Source organism: Vicia villosa, linkage group LG1 (genome assembly GCF_029867415.1).
Source record: "Vicia villosa cultivar HV-30 ecotype Madison, WI linkage group LG1, Vvil1.0, whole genome shotgun sequence".
Lineage (NCBI taxonomy): Eukaryota > Viridiplantae > Streptophyta > Magnoliopsida > Fabales > Fabaceae > Vicia > Vicia villosa.
In genome coordinates, this window is record NC_081180.1 from 15,720,224 (window position 1) to 15,740,760 (window position 20,537).

Sequence of the window (20,537 nt, forward strand, 5' to 3'; positions counted from 1 at the left end):
CTAATTCAACTCAAATGGTTAATTAAATATATGTAGATTAAACAATTGATTAACGAGTACAAATCTTTATTATAATTAATATTAATATTTAATTATAAATTATTTTTAAAGTAAAAAGTAAAATAAACAAATTTTTAGGTAAATATTTGGATACCCTAAAACTTAATTGAATATCGGTATCTTTATTCAATTAAATATTGACATTTATTTTTTATAATTATTTTATTTTGAAATAAATTTAAATTTTAAATTAATTTGTACAAAAGTATCTCGTATTCGATTATTTATCACCGCTATCTAAGAATTTATTTATTTTTATATATCATTTTGAAAATTTTGTAACACAAATTTAAATAAATTATAAAAAATAACATAAACTAATTTTATTTTTTCTTCAAAACAATTTCATAAAACTTATACTTGAAATGAACTCAAATAAACAAATTCTTCTTAGTATCACTAAAATTTAGTACTCTTTGAGAATTCTAGAGTTAACATTAAAAAAATAATTATCAATCGAATGGTAAGTTAAAGTTTTAAAATATATATATATATATATATATATATATTATTTTATTTTAAATTTTATAAATAATTATAATTTTTGCTAGTTTTTTAATGAATTAGATTATATATTCTCATTTTTTTCATTTTTATTTAATAAATTGTCTTTGTTAAGAATAATTATATAATATATAAAATATTTAGTATTAAGTGATTACACAGGAGTATTTTTAAAATAAAAAAATAAATTAAATATTACATAAATTTATAATACAACTCTAAAAATGTTGAATGGATTAAAATAAAATTGTAAACATTAAAAGCAAAAATATTGCATTGTTGTGGCAATTTTAAAAATTGGTGGAAATAATTATGGAATAAAAAAAGAAATAATAAAATATTTGATTTAGATTATTGCAAAAAAATTATAAAAATCGAGTCACCATAAAAAGAGTGAGGGTGTAATATATATTTTAAAAAATCAATAATAATACACACGAATATATGCTTGTAAGAAAATCGCTCTAGAATATGACACCCATATATAACGTGTGTGCATGACCTAAGGATGTCAACGGGGCAGATATTGTTCGGAGGATGCTTCTCCACTCTCCGCCCCGCTCCCAAATTTAGTCCCCATCCCCATCCCCAATCTCCGCCACGGGGGAATATTTCCCTCCATCCCCATCCCCACAGATCCCCACGGATATTCACGGAGATCGAATCTTAAGAAAATTTCTATACTTTTTGATCAAAACTATGACACTAGTATTTTGTTTTTTTTCTGTATTTTTTAAAACGCATATATTTGCATCTTTATTTTCTAAAAAAAAATCAAAATTCATCTTGCATCAATAATAAATAAAAAAGCAAAAGAACTTGATGTTGCTAATATTTTTTATGTAAAAATAAATAAATAGTAACATAACTTCTTGCTACCGTGCTTCCACTAATTTACTACCACAATACTGATGTCGTCCAACGCAAGTGGTTAATTATGTGTGACAAATCTATAACTTCTAATTACTCTTCATTTTCTAATACATTGTAAAATTATATAATTATATAATATATATAAAATATATAAATTAACATATATCTTCGGAGTCGGGGAATCCACGGGGACGGAGGATACTTTCCCAATCCCCGCCCCAAACTGTTATCGGGGGAACTTTTCCCTCCATCCCCATCCCCACGGGAAAAAAAATCCCCAACTTCGGATCTCCGCACAGATATTCCCCACAGAAATCCCCATTAACAGATGCAATTGACATCCCTAGCATGACCTATAACTACATTTGTATGAGGTCTTCGTCACGATTCTCTAAAAAATATGTAGTCAACAACTTCTCTTTAAAAATGTAGTGGTTACCACTTCTTAGGAGTTCCCTAAATTTAGTTTCATAAGTATTTATAAATATCTGAACTCTGAGGTTGAAGGGATAACTCGGAATATATACGAAATATTCTAATAATACAGAGTTTCTCACCTCACATAAATTTACTCTCTCCATAACCAAAAACAGCATCGAACAATGTTTCTCACTAACATGAGCAAGCCTTAGAAAACCCTTAAAGCTTCCAAAATTAATGTTTTTCACTAACATGTGCCCTAAGGGCACATGTTAAAAACTTATTAATAGAAAGTTTGTCTTGAAACAAAGCAATGAAAACATTAATTATGAATTTTTAATAAAAATATTACACAATTTTCAATAAAAAATTTCTATATTTAACTCTTAACATGTGCCCTTATGGCACATGTTAGCATTACCATATATATATATATATATATATATATATATATATATATATATATATATATATATATATATATATATATATATATATATATATATATATATATATAGGGCATATCATATGAGAATGACATATTTATATGAGAATGTGAGAATGGATCTGAACCCTTGGATTTTAAAATAAATGGTGGAAATTATGAGTGAATCTTTTTTTTCTCTCTCCTGTATCTTGAAATAAATAAAGTAGGAGAGAGAAAAAAAAGATTTATCCATAATCTCCACCATTTATTTTAAAATCCAATGGTTCAGATTCATTCTCATATTCTCATATAAATATGTCATTCTCATATGATATGCCCTATATATATATATATATATATATATATATATATATATATATATATATATATATATATATATATATATATATATATATATATATATTTTTTATATATATATATATATATATATATATATATATATATATATATATATATATATATTTTTTGCTATGATCAACTATATACTTTTTGACAAGTGCAGAAAGGTTGTTAGAAAGTAAGACCATCTCCAATGGTAGTTCCTTCTAATAAGTTCTCCACCTAGACATGCCACATCATAGTACCATTGCATTGCAATGCAACTATGAAAAAATTGTGGTACCCAATCAAATTAGTTTATAAGGTAAAGTTGTGGGCCCAATAATAACTTTTTAGAATTATACAATTAAAATAAAAATTATAAAAATTATTTTAAGATGATGTGGCTAGTGGGACCCATAAAGAACCCAAAAATGGGTTGCACCATTGGAAATGCTCTAAGTAGAGTTAATGCAATTAACTAATCAAGGTAGCCAACTAGTATATATGCAAATCATAGCTCTCTTAATTGCAACACAATGAATATATAATAAATGCAAAATAAAAATCTTAGTTTCTCTCTTCTATGATATTCATTCTCATCTCTCTCCGTGCATAGATTCTTTGAATCATTTTCTTATAAATAATATTTTCTTCAAAACCAATCAAATTAAAAACATTTATAGAGAGTTCTATTGGTTCTTCTTTTTCCTCCTCCTCTTCTACCCTAACCGTCACTTTTCTTCTTTTTACTTCCTCTCTCTTAGAGAGGGGTGATTTAGGATCAATTTTGATCCAAAATCACCCCTCCAAATCGTTTTTGTTTATCTATTACTTAAATAAGTGATTTTCACACCTTTTCTTTTTGTCTTTTTTGTGTTTTCGTGGGTCATCGTTTGTTTTGATTTCCCATATTTTTGTGGTGTATTTTGATTTCTCGTCTTTGTGCGGATATTTTGTTTTTCCGTTTTTGTGCGGTGTTCATTTCTTTCAGGTTGAAAGATTAGTTTCGATCTAGTGCAGATTCAATCAATGACTTTGGTGCCGTCAACGCTACAGATCCGGAAGCATGAATATTTCGGACATCTCAATACAGTCAATACATTAATATTTGTAGGCATATGCAATTTTCCGTTTTATGCTATTAACATGGATGTTGTGGATTTGTTCGCATATTCATCCTTTTTGTTTTTGGCGATTTTGAATTTGTATTGCAACGATGTACTCTATCAATTTGAATGAATGAGTATCATTTATTTTCTGTCAAAAAAAAAAAACATTTATAACCAACAATAGAATGGAATGGATTTCATCGTATTTTATTTCATTCCATGCGTTATTTGTAAATCCAAATAATAAAATTTCATTAATTATCATACAATTCCATTCGATTTTATCACATACTACCGATTCGTTTAATCCAGTATTTTTTTGTCTTAATGTCGGATCATTCTCAAACTTGTTAGTTTATTATTCAACTTAACAAATCAAAAATCTGTCACAAATTTAACCATTATAATTTAAAAATAAAAGGAAAATATTGTGAAATCGTTTTAACATAAAACTGTTTATTTTGTGAATTATTTTTATATAAAACCAATTCAAACCTAAACCTCCTCACCAAGTAAAAATAGAAAGAATAAAATCATATCCACATAAAATAAATACTTCAAAACTTATCTAATCCTAGAGAAAAAACATATATTTCTATCTTTAGAATTTTATTTATTTCATATATGATTCTATTTTGTTTGAAAAAGAACACCACACCTACAAATTCTCTTACAAACAACAGTAACATAACAAGGTAAACACACTCCTAATCATTCACTTATTTCATATTTTACAAATCCATACACATTACTAAGAATTAATCACTCTACAGCTCTTCCTAATCTCTCCATCAGACCCTGTCTTTGGATTTATATTCCCCATCTTGATCATAGATTTCACAAAATCTCCAAAGAAAAGTGCACTATTATCATTATAGCTTTGAACTAAAGGTTTAGCAGTTGAATTGGCCTCATCACTTGAAAACAGAATCTGATCAGAACTAAGAAGTCCCTTTCCATTGAGCAAGTTCTTATAGTAATGATTGTCAAATGTATCAGATGAGTTTCTATCAAGAACAGCAGTTGTGTTTCCATCTCCAGTCTGAGGACATAGATTTTGTAGGTCAGAAAGCATGGATGTGTCTAATGTACTGTCTGGTGAACCTGTTCCAGAAAAATTGAATAATCTGTTGCTAAATAGTGTACACCTTGCTCTCCCAATTGTATGAGCACCTTCAAAAATATATAAATATAATTTTAGTTTCTCACAGTTAAACCGTGACTAAATAGACTCATAGTATATTTGTCACTGTTAAACCAGGATAAATAAGGCCTCTATTTGTAATGTCAGGTTGAATCGTGAGTAATCTGTATATGGTTTTTAAAAATTTAAGACGGTTATGAAAGATGAAGTTGAGTATTTAATTACCGGATAGAGAAACAACATCGGTGAGATTGAGTCCTACATTAGTAAACTTTGAAATAAGAGTAGCTAGTGGATCAAATGGAGTAGGAAGACCCAGATTTGCCAAAGATCCATTTGAGACTGTTCCATCCCTTCTTCCTAACAGAACATTCCATGAAGGACCACCACTCTGCCAAACATTATACATATAAGGGTCATGTTTAGGTTATATTCATTTTTATGAAGTACTATAATATAGAAAGGTCATGTAGTTTTTCCATATTAGTTCCCATGCATTTAAAAAAAAATAGTATTCAAACTGAGAACCGATTAATTCGAGGGACTAATCTCATCGTCCATTAGCATAAAAACAGATTGAAACCAAAGCAAAAGAAAAGCTTTGTATTAATTAAGGGTGACAAACAAACATGTCTGTTCTATTTAGATCTGCACCGGAAGGCCCAAAAAAAAAGGGTGATATGGTCAAAGTAGAGGGTGCGGGTTGGAAAATTTGCACCAGCTCGCAAAAAAAAAGAAAAGTGGATTATAGGAAAAAATAAGTAAGAATTAATAAAATAAAAATGAAGAGAATAATTACAAGGAGAACAGAGTCTCTAGCAGCTATGGCAACTATATCAGCACAAGAGACAACACCGCTACAGGCACTCTCCACTGAAGTTTTGATTGTATCAATAACATCAAATCCTCTAACAGAGTTCACATTAGGAAATGCAAACTTTTCAGTATCAGCACCACCGTCTAGTAATATTGATCCATCACAACCCTGATAAACACAAAAAATTGAAAATTTAAGCAATCAAAGCAAGTATATAATATATATGCAAAACCATGCATGCATATGTATATAGATTAACTAGTTACTTACATTGACAAAGCAATCATGAAAGTGAAGACGAAGCAAAGAAGCACCCATTCTCATCTCATTCATAAGAGCTTTTATAACCTCTTTTCTTACTATTTTGGTAAGGTTAGGACATGATGAACTGTAAAAATTTGTTGTTAGCTGAGACCTTACTGTCAAATGTAACACAAACATATTGATTAGCAAGAAGTAATAACAAGCCAGTTTACTCGATCTATTCATTGTTAATTACTTAATTAATAGCCTAAGATGAAATTTCTAGGATAAAGATTATGCTAGAGGGTAGGCCACGATGAATGTGGAAACTTGATCAAGGTTAATTTATAGACAAGAGTTTGATACTATATTAGAAAGTGTTACATGTATATATTCCTATAAATAACCACTTGGTTTTATTTGCTTCGTCTTAGTGCTCATCGTGTTTGACTGAATTTGACAATATCTTAATTAAATGATAATCGTGGGTATCCTTAAAGAAATTAATTTTTTAATGTATACTAGCCTACAGCTTACACTAATGGAAAATTCTTAAGTTAAATATTCTCTCTATTCCGGCGTGGAACATGAGATCGGTGAAGTAAATGGAATGAGTTTTTCCAATGCAGTGGTATGAGCCTCTGATGCGGTTGAACTGGGTTGTACTAATAAAGTTAACACTCCAACGTCCAAGTAAGTGAAGCCAAAGAGATGTAACTTTGTAAGAGTAAATGAATGAATACTTGTTATGATGCGTGGCTGAGCCTATATGTACAATGAGAGGTTAGAACTTCTCCGGTTTGGCATGGCATGGGGGTGGGGGATGCCATTTGATTAGATCTGACGGCCGATCTATGACCAGCAAGTAAGATAAATCTAGTGCGCGGCCTTCTGAAGAGGGTTTACCTGTTCGTATTTTGTCTAGAGGGTTTCTTGGACCACTCGAATTAGGCCAGCCTTATTGGGGTCAACCCATAACAGTTGCCCCTAAATCCTTAATTTCATTCATGAAGCTAGGATTGTGAAGGAATATTAAGGCCGACTCTTTTGACTGTCCTCATGGGTTGTTCGACAGCTGTTGATCAGATCTTCACTTTGTGGTTTGAGGTAATCTACCATGGAGCTAAGATTGCAAAAGCAATTTGCAAGAATGTATGCCTACAACATCATCCGACAACTGAAAAACTATGTTTTAGCAACAAGCTCGGATTGAGAGGTACGAGATTTGTAAGGCGATTCTTAAGTGTAAGTTAGACGAAGGGAAGCCGGTCGCCACTTATGTCTATGAAATGTTTGAATATTTTGAGGCGATAGAGAGGTTAGGCGTTCCCTACAGCCAAAAGTTGGCTACTGAAATTATACTCCACTCCCTTCATGGAGGGTTCAACCAATTTAGGTTGAACTTCAACATGAACAGGGTATCAAAAACCCTCGCTGAGTTATACGGGATGCTCATGACTGCCGGGCAAAACATCCCTGTTGCACATAAAAAGATATTCTTATGGTGCGCAAAGGGAAAGGGTTTAAAAAGGACGGGGCTGGCAAGAAGAAGAAAGATAAAGGCATGCAAGTTGCCTTTAGAAATGCTAATGCGCCAAAGGTGGCGTCCGAAGCCAAATGCTTCTACTGTGATGAGATAGGTCACAGGAAGCGTAATTGTCCCAAGTATCTGAAGGACAAGAAGTCTGGAGATTCTACTTCAGGTATATTTGTCATTGATATCAACTTAGCAAATTCTGCTTCTTGGGTATCTGATATTGGTTGCGTTTCTCCCATTGTTTCGAATGTGCAAAGACTAAGGAGGAGTAGAACCTTGGCTAAAGGAGAGGTAAAACTGCACGTTGGAAATAGTGCAAGAGTTGCAGCTCTCACAGTTGGGAATTATAGTTTGCCTTTTCCCTCTGGATTAATATTAGATCTTAATAATTGTTATAATGTTCCTGCTATTACCAAAAACATTATTTCCATTACTATATTAGATAATGAAAGTTTTTCATTTATAATTGAGAAAGGTTTTGTCTCCATTTACTTGAATTCAATGTTTTATGCAGTTGCTAAAAAGTCCAATGATTTATGTTATCTAGACTTAGATTAAGATATCCTTAACATAGACAACAAAAAATCATAGATCGAGCGATAATAATCATACCTATCTATGGCATTGTCGCTTGGGCCATATCAACGCGAAACACGTTCAAACGTTACACAAAGAGGGACTTCTAACATCTTTTAACTTTTTTCCATTTGATGTGTGTGAATTGTGTTTGATGGTGAAGAGGACAAAGTCTCCTTTTATTGGAAAGGGTGAAAGAGCCAGTGATCTTTTCGGGCCTCATCCATACTAATGTATGTGGACCAATGAACACAAAAGCTAGGGGAGGGTTTGGATACTTCATTACCTTTATTAACGATTTAAGTAGATATGGATATGTCTATTTAATGAAGCATAAATCAGAATCCTTTGAAAAGTTCAAAGAGTTTCAGAATGAAGTACAAAATCAACTTGGCAAAACGATTAAAGCACAACGATTCAATCGTGGTGGTAAATATTTGAGTCAAGAGTTTGGTGATCACTTGAACAATTATGGAATTTATTTGCAACTAACTCTATCGGGTACATTGTAATTGAATGGTGTATCCTAAAGGCGGAATCGAATCCTACTTGATATGGTTCGATCAATGATGAATTTTACTGAGCTTCTGATATCCTTTCGGAGATATGCTCTTGAAACTACTGCTTTCACGCTTAATAGAACTCCATCAAAGGCAATAGAAAAGACACCATATGAGATATGAAGTGGAAATTTCCCAGTTTATATTTCCTACAAATTTGGGGTTGCAAGGCCTATGTAAAACGTTTACTCTCGGATAAACTCGCTTCTAAATCTGATAAGTATTTTTTTGTGGGTTATCCAAAAGACACAAAGGGCTATTATGTCTATAACCGCACCGAGGGCAACATGTTTGTTGCTCGTTGTGGTTCCTTTTTGGAAAGGTATTTCATTTCCAAATAGTCAAGTGGGAGTAATATCTTTTTCCAAGAAGTTCGAGAAGAGAAACAAATAGACGTAGTTAAGTCCATGTCAGAGGCAGTTGCACAAGTGCTAGATGTTAGGGCCGAAGTAGTGCATCCAATACATGAATCTTCTCCCATGTCTAACCATGAATTGGAGGAAATTATTTTAGTGAACGAGCCTTCTATTGTCCCACTCGAATCTAATTCTCAATATATATGTTGAGAAGAAAAAATCTCCTATTGCTGCCCCCATAGGTCTAGTAGACCAAGAAATGCCCCTAATATTATTTAGTTTTATGAGGTCACACAAATAGTAACATAAAAATTAAATTAGGAGATTATGGATTGGAAGAGAAATGATAGTAATAGGCATGATTAAGCCTCACAATGTATAACATTATGAGATTAATCAATTCTCCTTCATTTAAATCTATATAAGATAGAGATTACATAGGAAAGAAGAGATGTGATTGTGCTTTCTTACTCCCATCTTTAGCTTCTCTCTAGCCATAAAAGTAAAGAGAGATCGTTCACTCCTTATGTACTAGTATATGTGGGGATCCGGTTGTTGCTTGTGGACCAACACTAGAGGAACGACGCTTGACGTTCTCGAAGAGCTCATTGAAAGCTATCACCTTCGTTTATTCACACACCAAAGATATATAAATTTATACTTAGCATGATTAATATTGATATATGCATGATGATCTAGGAATTAGATTCATAAAATTCTGCTATAAGCATCTAAAATCCAACAGATATGACACACCATCTAGGTGGGGTTCAACTCACCTGTATGTGGATTAAAAGAGGGTGTTTTCGAGTGTCATCTCTCAACAAATGTAATGTTGACTTCAGCTCGTGGTCTATATATAACATATTCATTCTTCTAAAAAATAGACTATTTATAAGACCGTTTGATTGAATGTTATTAACAGTTGAGATATGGTGTAAATTTTTTAGACTTACACCTGGTGACAATGGATCCTGCCTCTATATAAATATATATATGGATATGATTAAATGCCACAAAGGTGTCAAAGTACTTATTATTTTTAACCATTAGATTGAAAAGAATAAATGATCAAGATGTAGAGTAAATTATAATAACTTACTCTTAGAGTAAATATATTCTTCCTATCTATAATATTTTTAACTGTTTTCAGTTGAAAAAAAAGAAGATCACGTGATGAGATATTAAATCTCAACCGTTTATTTTAATCAAATGATTGTTATCTCTTCCTATCACTCACATATAAAATTATCCTATACACTCCTTGTAATAGATGCCCTCATGCATGTCTGCATCTTCATTTATTTAGCATAGGATTAATAACTATATGTCCTAGCCCAATCAAAGTGATGCAATTTGATCCATTCCCCAATGCCAATACATCACAATGCATCGTGGGAGTGCATTATGCTTGAAATTTGTCTCTATTATCAAAATTCAATTAAGCTTTTTTCATGTTGAACATTCCTTCTCTGTATGGCTGATCCACTTACAGAATATCACTTTTCTACGACAACCTTTTCCAGCAAATGAAGACAGGTAGGAAATCCATTAGAATCGATATATAACTTATTTGTGCTTAACCTTCTCTTATGCTCTGTCAGAAAGCATTACTAGCAAATAGTAATTAACAAATTGTATCAGTGTACATATCCAATCCAAAGTGGTAAAGAGTACAGACGAAGTTTATATGTACATATATTTTATTATAAATTATAACCGACCCTGCTTTCTACTTTCTCATCACCCAAGAGCTTAAATAAGAAGTTCATTATATATGCTCAAACTTTGACAGGTTATGCAATACAATATTGCAGCCGCCAGCAGCCCAACACTAACTAGTTTACTTTAGATTGTTAAAAAAACTGAAAAAACCGAACTGAATTGCACAAAAACAATGACCGACAGTTTGTGAACTAGATCAATTTGATTTAGTTTAATTAATGAAAGGAGTTACTTTTGCCACGTCTGAAAATCTTCTGGATGCATTATAATCATTCAGCAGTAGTTTGTTCATGTGAAATGTTAAAAGGTGTGTAAAAATTACGTCTCAAGCAACCAGTTATCTAGTCCGACTATTAATTTTAACATTTTTCTTTACATGATCAGTTTGGTATATCCACACACTTCAGAGTTCCGACCTTATATCACAATTATTTTTATCATTTTCAAGTTGGATCCTCCAACACTTTCAATGTATCTCCACTAGTCATTTGTTGATGAGTACACTAAGAATCGATCACGTGATTGTGCATTTGTTCCGCTCAGAGGAAATTATTCTATCGAGTCCTTTAGAGTGTATCTTGACTGCACATCAATAGATCATATACGCTTTCGACCGTACGACGATCACTGTCAGACTCGTCCTTTATATGGCATAACCTTTCTACTCTAAATGGTTGACTTGTCGGTCTTGTATGATGCATCCACATCTGCCTGAGCGATTCATGCGCCAAATCATATTTTTCCAAGAGTTTCATTCGTGTGTGCTCCTTTTGTACTATGGTCCATAGAGATGTAGATGTCATGTATGGTGATTCCTTAATCATCTGGTACCGTCTGGAGCAAGAGGTATCATAGCTTCTAACGAATGGGAGTTGTGTATACGGCTAGGTCTAGTGGTATTTTAGAGTGTCACATCTTTTATGACACCAGATGCAGAGGGAGAGCCACATAAGCCAACTCATCAAGAGATATTAGAGGAGCCAACTAGAGCAGATCATGTTATTAACGTGTTACCTGCATGTCGTCGTATTATGTATCTTGCTGAACAAATATAGACAAAGGAAACTTTTCGAAAGGAACTTCCGCGAGGGTCATCGTAGATGTCATTTTATCTGAGGCACAAACGACATCGAAGTGCAGGAGGTGGTGAAGGAAGAGGGGAGTCTGATATATCCAGTACGATAGTATTTGTATTTATAGACTATTAATTTTAACATTTTTCTTTACATGATCAGTTTGGTATATCCACACATTTCCGAGTTCCGACCTTATATCACAAATATTTTTATCATTTTCAAGCTGGATCCTCCAACACTTTCAACGCATCTCGGCTAATGTCATTTGTTGTGACTACACTAAGAATCAATCACATGCTTGTGCATTTGTTCTGCTCAGAGGAAATCATTCTATCGAGCCCTTTAGAGTGTATCTTGACTGCACATCAATAGACCATATACGCTTTCGACCGTACGACGATCACCGTCAGACACGTCCTTTATATGGCATAACCTTTCTACTCTAGATGGTTGACTTGTCGGTCTTGTATGATGCATCCACATCTGCCTGAGCGATTCATGCGCCAAATCATATTTTTCCAAGAGTTTCATTCGTGTGTGCTCCTTTTGTACTATGGTCCGTAGAGATGTAGATGTCATGTATGGTGATTCCTTAATTATTTGGTACCGTCTGGAGCAAGAGGTATCATAGCTTCTAACGAATAGAGTTGTGTATACGGCTAGGTCTAGTGGTATTTTAGAGTGTCACATCTTTTATGACACCGAATGCAGAGGGAGAGCCACATAAGTCAGCTCATCAAGAGATATTAGAGGAACCAATTAGGGCAGATCATGTTATTAACGTATTACATGCATGTCGTCGTATTATGTATCTTGCTGAACAAATATAGACAAAGGAAACTTTTTGAAAGGAACTTCTGCGAGGGTCATCGTAGATGTCATTTTATCTAAGTCACAAACGACATTGAAATGCAGGAGGCGGTGAAGGAAGATGGGAGTCTAATATATCCAGTACGATAATATTTGTATTTATAGACTATGGATTGTATTATCGGTTGATAATTTGTTATTTTGACAGTATTATGGATTCAAGATTGATTATAATATATGAAATTTTCATCTCATTACATCATTGTATGGTTTGATTGATAAAAAATTTATTAGGATGATATAGTTATAAGACCTGGTCTATTACATCAGTGTATTTTTAAAAAATGTCCAATTCTACTATCTAAAGGGTGAATACGAAAGTGTATATCAATATTTTACTACAGAGATGCATTTTCGAACCAAATCATGACAAAATGAGGATGCGATTCATTTACGAGTAGGTGAGGTGCATATGAGGTTATTGTGGAATTGCATCTTCATATTATGCAAAAAATAGAAGTGAGTCTCATTTACGAATGAATTGAGTGTAAACTACGGTACGTCCGAAAATATACTTTCAAATTCCTAGGAACATTTTGAATTTTCATAAGGTGTTTCTCCACCACTTAGGACCACAAATAAAAATTAAATAAAATCAAATTAAGAGTCTACAAAATTTTTCAATTTTTTTTGAAAAATATGAAAACATAAAATAAATCAAATAAAATATAGAAGGTTTTTAGAGTGGTGTCCCATATTTATAGCAATATATGAGACTTTGATCCCTGATTTTTTTCTGATGAAATGACATGTAAAATTTCGATTCATAGTCGATTTTCAAAAAAATTGAATTTTTTACACTTGGTCGCATAAAGGCCAGAAATGCAAGAACTCAAGGGTCAGAACGCGGGGATACAATTCTTATGACTTTAACATTGGTTAAAATCGACAGAGAGTCCCCGACAACGAGGCCAATTTAAATGTAAAGTGAAACGAAACAAGTTAAATAACCATAGTTAACACAAAAAGGAAACTTTGCCTTGTCACTGCCATTGACATTCTAAATGTGTTTCATGTATAATTCATCAACATTTTACAGTTGCAGTCAAATAAACACGCATTTATGCATTCAAAGATTTAGTGACCTCGATCAAGAGGGAATGGTTCATATCTCGATCGAATGGTCAAAGAAGTTCTAAATACGTGAATCCATGATTTATGTGAATGTAGAGGATTCAATTTGATTAGAATATCAACCCTCCTGGTTTTAGAGGGTGAACGACCTGACCAGTTTGTTTAATTTAGTTTTGACTGTTCTGGTATAGTCCAAAAAGAAAAATTGTAGTCAGATATATCTTTCCAAATTATCTCAGGCAGCCTCCCTAAAGTCATTTATATCACTGGATCATTTTGTAATTTGCGGAAAAAAAAACTAAGACCAGTTGTTCTTTTGGAGTTACAGCCAAACAAACTTTTCTCAGCAATTCCTTTTTAGTAGTCATAAACATCAGCAATCCTATTAGCCAACTCAATCAATATCTAAAAGATATAAAATGGAGTGGGAGAGAGAGTAAACATGCATCAAGGTAAATGTCTGCGGAGACGAGCAATATCCAAAACAAGTATATAGTTTAGTTGTACACTAAGAAGGTCCATTGTATTATGCAGAAAGAAATGCGAATTTCTGTCAAAGATCAAAGGATCAACTTCAAGAAAAAGCTAGTACAACATAAGCAAAAAGAAAAATAAACCTACTTTTTGACGGATTTCTTTTTTGCAGTTACATTCACAGATGGTTGTGGCTTTGGATGCTTTTCCGCTTCACTTGGGTCCAACCACTTAAGAGGATGTTTGTTGAAGAAGGGCCAATTCGGAAGAGTGACTAATGTGGTGAGAACTACACCGCCAGCATATGTGAGAATCATTGTTTGGAAAGAAGCAAGGAGATATCCAGCTCCAAATGCAATCACAGCAAATGCAAGCAGCATTATCTGCATCAGTTGCTCTGCTAGCTTTTGCCCTTCCCAATCCATCTAATGAAGCAATCAAGAGAAAAACACTCAGCCACTGAGAAAAAGAACGCCAAAAACATTATTACTCCCTAACAAACATACAAAACACAAGGAACTTTGAAAGTAATACAAGGAACTTTGAAAGTCTTGAAAGGGGTTATACATGTTTTTGTGCAACATAAAATTCTGGTGTCCCTCCATTCCAACTAATAATTAATATTGCATTTACTAACACAGATTAAGGCCCGGTTTTGATTAACAGTTTGGTTAAACTTTTATAGCATAGACATTTACATATAAGTACTTATGTATAAGCTAGTTCTACAACAAAAAAATACAACAAAATTAAACTATTTTTTATATAAACTATAATTTACTTTCATAAACTTTTCTGAAGAGTTTACAGAAATAAGCTGAAAGACCGCTTATGGACATGGCATTAATTGTTTACGTAAACTCTTTTATATAGTCTCACAAGTGGTTACAACAACAACCAAGCCTTATATCACTAAGTGAAGTCAGCTACATGGATCAACTTCCGCCATAATATTCTATCCATGACCATACTTATATCCAAATCGTTAATCTTGAAATCTAAATAACTTCTCTTATTGTTTTTGCAAGTCTTCCTCTACCTTGACCCCTCTCTATCTGATCTACTTTCCTTACCACAAAATTTATAGGTCTTCTCTCTACATGCTCAAACCACCTAAATCTATTTTCCTTCAGGCTTTCTACTATAGGTGCTACCCAACACTCTCTCTAATATTGTCATTTCCAATAATTCAGTCTTGATATACCCTAAAGAAGTACTAAGGTTTTAAATTGTAGTAGTTGCAGTTGTGTACGATTTGATATTATGGAAAATAAGGAACAAACAAGGCTAATGTGCCACAATTCTGATGGCAATATTGGTCCCAACAACAATCATAACATTTTGCTCACAGACATTTTATTCAAAAACAACCGACATTAAAAAGAAATAATTCCGAAACAGCACTAACAACAACAACAATCAAGCCTTATTCCATTATGCGGAATCAACTATATGTATCAAACAACACCATATTGTTTTTTCAAATATCATACATCAATCTGGCTCATTAATCTCTAGATATTTCTTAATAGTTTTCCACCAAAATCAATCAATTCAGTCTCTCCATCAAAATCAACCATAGAAATCTTAAATGTAGTGCAAAATTTGACAAAAATACAAAATCTATTGATATTTTTTCAATTTAAGGAATTAATGTTGTGCTATTCTGCAAATTTGACCAAATTGACTAGGCTTTACAATTTCAAGAACTAAAACAGTTATTTGCTCATCTAGATCTATTGTGGCGTTATTACGTTATTATGATTATAACCATAAAAAAAAAAACTACTCAAAATTGAAATCAGAGTATCCCTAAAAAACGAGTGGATTGGGTGAGAAAGTGTTAGATCTAACGATGAATGAAAATGGAGAGAAAGGTATGTGTGACATTGAAGGTAAAAACCGAGAGGAAGAAGAAGGAAATACCTGAACGTTGTTGAATCAGTGTGAGGAAGAAGGGGGCGAGACTTGTGAGTGCGAAATAAGGCGGTATTTTGAACTAAGCTTTTGTAGTCCTTTCTTATAATTAGAGTTTTATTTGAAGAGAAAAATTATGTACACGTAATGTTTTTATTATCTACCTATTAAAAGTAAACACGTGGACTTCTATTTTACTAGACCTTTGCCCTTTTGATGTTAAAAAAATTCAATTGGCGCATCGAAATCAAAATATGTACAATTACAAAAAAAAACTTTCTAACATAACTTCACGGATAAATTTATTTTACACACTTAAAAATATTATATAATAATATTATATTATATACATATATAAATATGAAATGAATAACTAACTTAAATGTGTAGTTCATAAAATAATTATTTAAATTGGATTGTTTTAAAATAACTAGAGAAATGCAAGTTTATGAAAGCAATACACGAGTTTATGTTTTATGTATAATATTAAAAGTTTTGTTCGGGAGTTTAGAGGATAAAAAAAAGGAGAACTTTAAAAAATAATTTTTTTTTTAAAATATAGTATTTTACATGTTTTGATAAAATAATTTTGCATAAAATGATAAAAGAGTGTTTATTATTATAATATTTTTAATTTTCATAATTCTATAACAACATAAAATATATTTGAAAATTTTATGCAAGTTCTCCAAAACTTTATTTAATACAAATTTTGAGTTCACCAAATTAGAAGATTTTTGGTGTTATGAATAAAAGCAAACCTTCCAAAACACTTCCAACCAAAATCCTTCTATTCTTTTCACTCAATCCTTCTCTTTTTTTCAAAGTTTTGACCAAAACTTCTCTCACGTTCGTGAAAGAATTGTCTTGGGAAGGTTGTTACGGTTCGGAGGTCTGAGATGTTAGTGCGTGAGACACTTTTAGTGAAGAGAGAAAGAGATACAGAATGAAGAATAAGGATAGTTATTATTGAAGGTGATAATAGAAACTGAATTACAATATGTATTTATATACAACTAAATAACTTGTATACTAAGTAACTAACATAACAAGCCCTAACCCTAACTAACTTGGACTTGGGCTACAACTTGGATTATATCACAACATACCTCCTATAATCCAAGTTGTCGAACAAACTAATCATAGTCGATCTGAATTATTCCTAATTTCTTTCTCAAAGTTAAAAATATGTCGATCTTCAATCCTTTGGTGAAAATGTCGGTCAACTGTGCTTCACTCGAGCAATGCCTCACTTCAAGTTCACTCTGGTTTACCTTTTCCCTCAGGAAATGAAACTTAGCCTCAATGTGCTTACTTCTTCCATGCAGAACTGAATTCTTTGCAAGATTAATGGTTGACTTGTTGTCTATCTGCAATACCAGAGGTTTCTTTACTTTGACCTCTATCTCTTCCAGCATAGACCTGATCCAAATTGCTTGACCCGCAACATATGATCTTGCTATATATTCAGCCTCACATGATGATAATGCCACCACATGTTGCTTTTTCGAGCACCATGAGATTGGGGCACCAAATACTTGAAAGAAGTAATGAGTTGTGCTTCTTTGGTCTTCCTTATCTTCACACCAATCAGCATCTGAATAGAAAGTAATTGTAGCTTCTTTGATTTCAGAATCTCCTAGAAACAAAATTCCATCATTTATTGATCTTTTTAAGTATCTCAGAATTCTTCTTGCAGTATTCATGTGTGACGCCCTTGGTTCACTCACATATCTGTTCACCAATCCAATTGAGAAACCTATATGAGGTCGACTGTTGCACATATATCTCAGAGATTTGACAATTTGTTTGAACAAAGTTACATCGACTTTGTCCTCCTCTCCATGCTTCTCTATTTTCAAATTTGGTTTGAGAGACGAAGATGCATGAATCGAATCATGCATCCTGAATCTTTTGAGTATCTCTTTGACGTACTTCCTTTGATGCAGCACCATACCTTGCTTGGTAATTTGAAAGTCCATGCCTAGGAAATACGATAAATTTCACAGATCCGACATTTCAAATTCCCTCAACATCAGCTCTTTGAACTTCGATGAGTTCTCCACACTATTTCTAGTTACCAGCAAGTCATCGACATATAAGCAGATGATTGTTATATCTTCTGCCACAAACTTAACATAGAAACTATACTCAGACTTGCATTTGACGAATCTCAATTCGACTAAGTATGAGTCAATTTTCTTGTTCCATGCCCTAGGTGTCTGTTTTAGACCATAGAGCGCTTTGAGAAATTTTTATACTTTCTTTGCTTCCTCCTATATCACAAAACCAAGAGGTTGTGTGACATATACCTCTTCATCTAAAGGACCATTCAAAAATGCTGATTTCACATCTAAGTGAAATGTCGACCAACCTTGCTTATATGCTAAGGCTACCACCAATATGACAGTCTCCAATCTTGCGGCTGGTGCATATACTTCAGAGTAGTCAAGTCCCGCTCTCTGAAGAAATCATCGAGCTACTAATATTTCCTTATGTCTTGCTATTGACCCATCAACATTGTGTTTCAACATGAACACCCACTTCACTTTGACAACTTTTGTGTATGTTGAAAATTCGACTAACTCTCATGTGTTGTTTCTTTTGATTGCTTGTAACTCTTCGACCCTAGTTGACTTCCACTGTTTATTCTTTAAAGCATTGCTATAGTTGATTGGTTTAGCACCTGCAAGTAAAGAAAAATAAACATTCTCCGTCCGGTGAGACTTCATCATCATTAACCACTTCATAGTCTTGAAGACTTGCTGGAAGAACTGTAGTTTTTGAGGTCTTTGGCTTGTGCTAGCAACACCCTCTTCGACTTTGAGTGTGTTGGGAATGTTAGCAACTGCTTCGACTTCAACTTCATCAGTTTCTTCATCGACGCCATAACTCATCAGAGGCTTGTTAAATGCATTACCAGAATTCCAATACCTGACAGAATTATCATCAATCACAATATCTTGACTTATCACGATATTTTCATTAATTGGATTGAATAGTCTGTATGAATCAGTTTTATGATATCCTACCAAAATCATAGGTTCACTCATGTTATCGAGCTTCCTTCTTCTTACATCAGAAACATGCTTGTAACAAATAGAGCCAAACACCTTCAGATGACTCATTGATGATCGTTTGCCACTCCAAACTTCTTCAGGAACCTTGTTCTTTAGTTTCTTTGTAGGACACCTGTTCAATATATAGACAACAGTGGTGACTGTTTCACCCCATAAGAATTTTGGTAAATTCTTCAGCTTCAGTATGCATCCAGTCATATCCAATATAGTCTCGTTTCTTCTTTAAGGTATTTCATTATCATACAATACCTTTCTCCAAGGCACCATTTGAGCATTTCTAAGGAAACCATGATAAAACTTTTTCTTGCAGAAAGTCCTTGCAATCAAAGTATCCTGCTAGATCTGCATGCCTTCAACCTCCTCTCTTTGCTTAAGAATAGTCTTCAGAATCCAAGAGCAACTGGATTTAATCTTCACAGTCATGGTCTGCTCATGTTTGATATAGTAACTGTGAAACCACCTCACCCACAAGCTATCATTTTTCCTACACAGGTCCCATAACAATTTGTTGACACAAGCCTTATTCCATTTTTCCAAGTCACACACATTCAGCCCACCTTGCTTCTTTGGCTCACAAATCTTGCTCCAAGCAAGAGGGGCCCTTCTGGATTTCTCTTCTTTTATTGTCCATAAGAAAATCCTGCACATATTTTACAGTCTCTTAGTGATCCCTTTAGGAAGAGGGATACACTGTAGCCAGTAATTAGCAGTGCTAAAGATCACACTGTTAATCAATTGAATCATGCCAGAATAACTTAGCAACTGTGCAGACTAGTGCCCAATTCTTTTGCCTATTTTCTCTACTAATTGGATACATTGATTGCCTGGCAACTTCTTACTCTCCAAGGGAACCCCAAGGTACTGTACAAGCAGTTTACCTATGCCAAAACATGTAATATCACTTATGATATTCTCTTGAGATTTATCCATACCTTCACGAAAAACCTTACATTTGGCAGGATTCACCACCAAACCAGTTGACTAAGAGAAGTCACAGAACCTCTTCATCATAAGCTGCACAGAATGTTCATCACCTCTAGAGAACAATAGTAAGTCATCAGCAAAACTCATATCAATAAGCCCTACTTTTTCACATTTGCTATGGAACTTAAAATTAGGGATCATTTTCAACTCAACAAGCTTCCTGTGCAAGTATTCCATTACCACCACAAATAGAAGAGTTGATATGGGATCACCTTACCTCAGTCATTTTGGTGACTTCATGCTATGAGATATACTCCCATTGATATTGAATTAATAGCTTACAGTTGTCACGGCTAACATAGTCCAGTCAATAAACCTCCTGGGAAACCCTACTTCGGCCATGATTTTTTTCAAAACCTACCAATCCAC

The 20,537-nt window shown here is 33.2% G+C and overlaps 2 protein-coding genes across 3 annotated transcripts; both read right to left on the reverse strand.

Moving 5' to 3' along the window:
• Positions 1-4,462: 4,462 nt before the first annotated feature.
• On the reverse strand, positions 4,463-6,313 carry LOC131601593 (peroxidase 59-like). Its single transcript, XM_058873454.1, has 4 exons — positions 5,967-6,313; positions 5,679-5,864; positions 5,105-5,270; positions 4,463-4,908 (listed from the first exon to the last, which is right to left on the reverse strand). The coding sequence occupies exons 1-4, from the start codon at positions 6,183-6,185 to the stop codon at positions 4,487-4,489; spliced, it is 993 nt and encodes a 330-aa protein (XP_058729437.1). The 5' UTR covers positions 6,186-6,313; the 3' UTR covers positions 4,463-4,486.
• Positions 6,314-14,156: 7,843 nt separating this feature from the next.
• LOC131601600 (signal peptidase complex subunit 1-like) lies at positions 14,157-16,208 on the reverse strand. Of its 2 annotated transcripts, none has more exons than XM_058873463.1 (2): positions 16,114-16,208; positions 14,157-14,612 (listed from the first exon to the last, which is right to left on the reverse strand). In XM_058873463.1, exon 2 carries the CDS (start codon positions 14,610-14,612, stop codon positions 14,331-14,333), a length of 282 nt encoding a protein of 93 aa, XP_058729446.1. In that variant the 5' UTR covers positions 16,114-16,208; the 3' UTR covers positions 14,157-14,330. The 2 variants fall into 2 exon arrangements, with proteins under 2 accessions (XP_058729446.1, XP_058729453.1); XM_058873470.1 differs by having other exon boundaries at positions 14,157-14,646; positions 16,114-16,200.
• Positions 16,209-20,537: the final 4,329 nt, after the last annotated feature.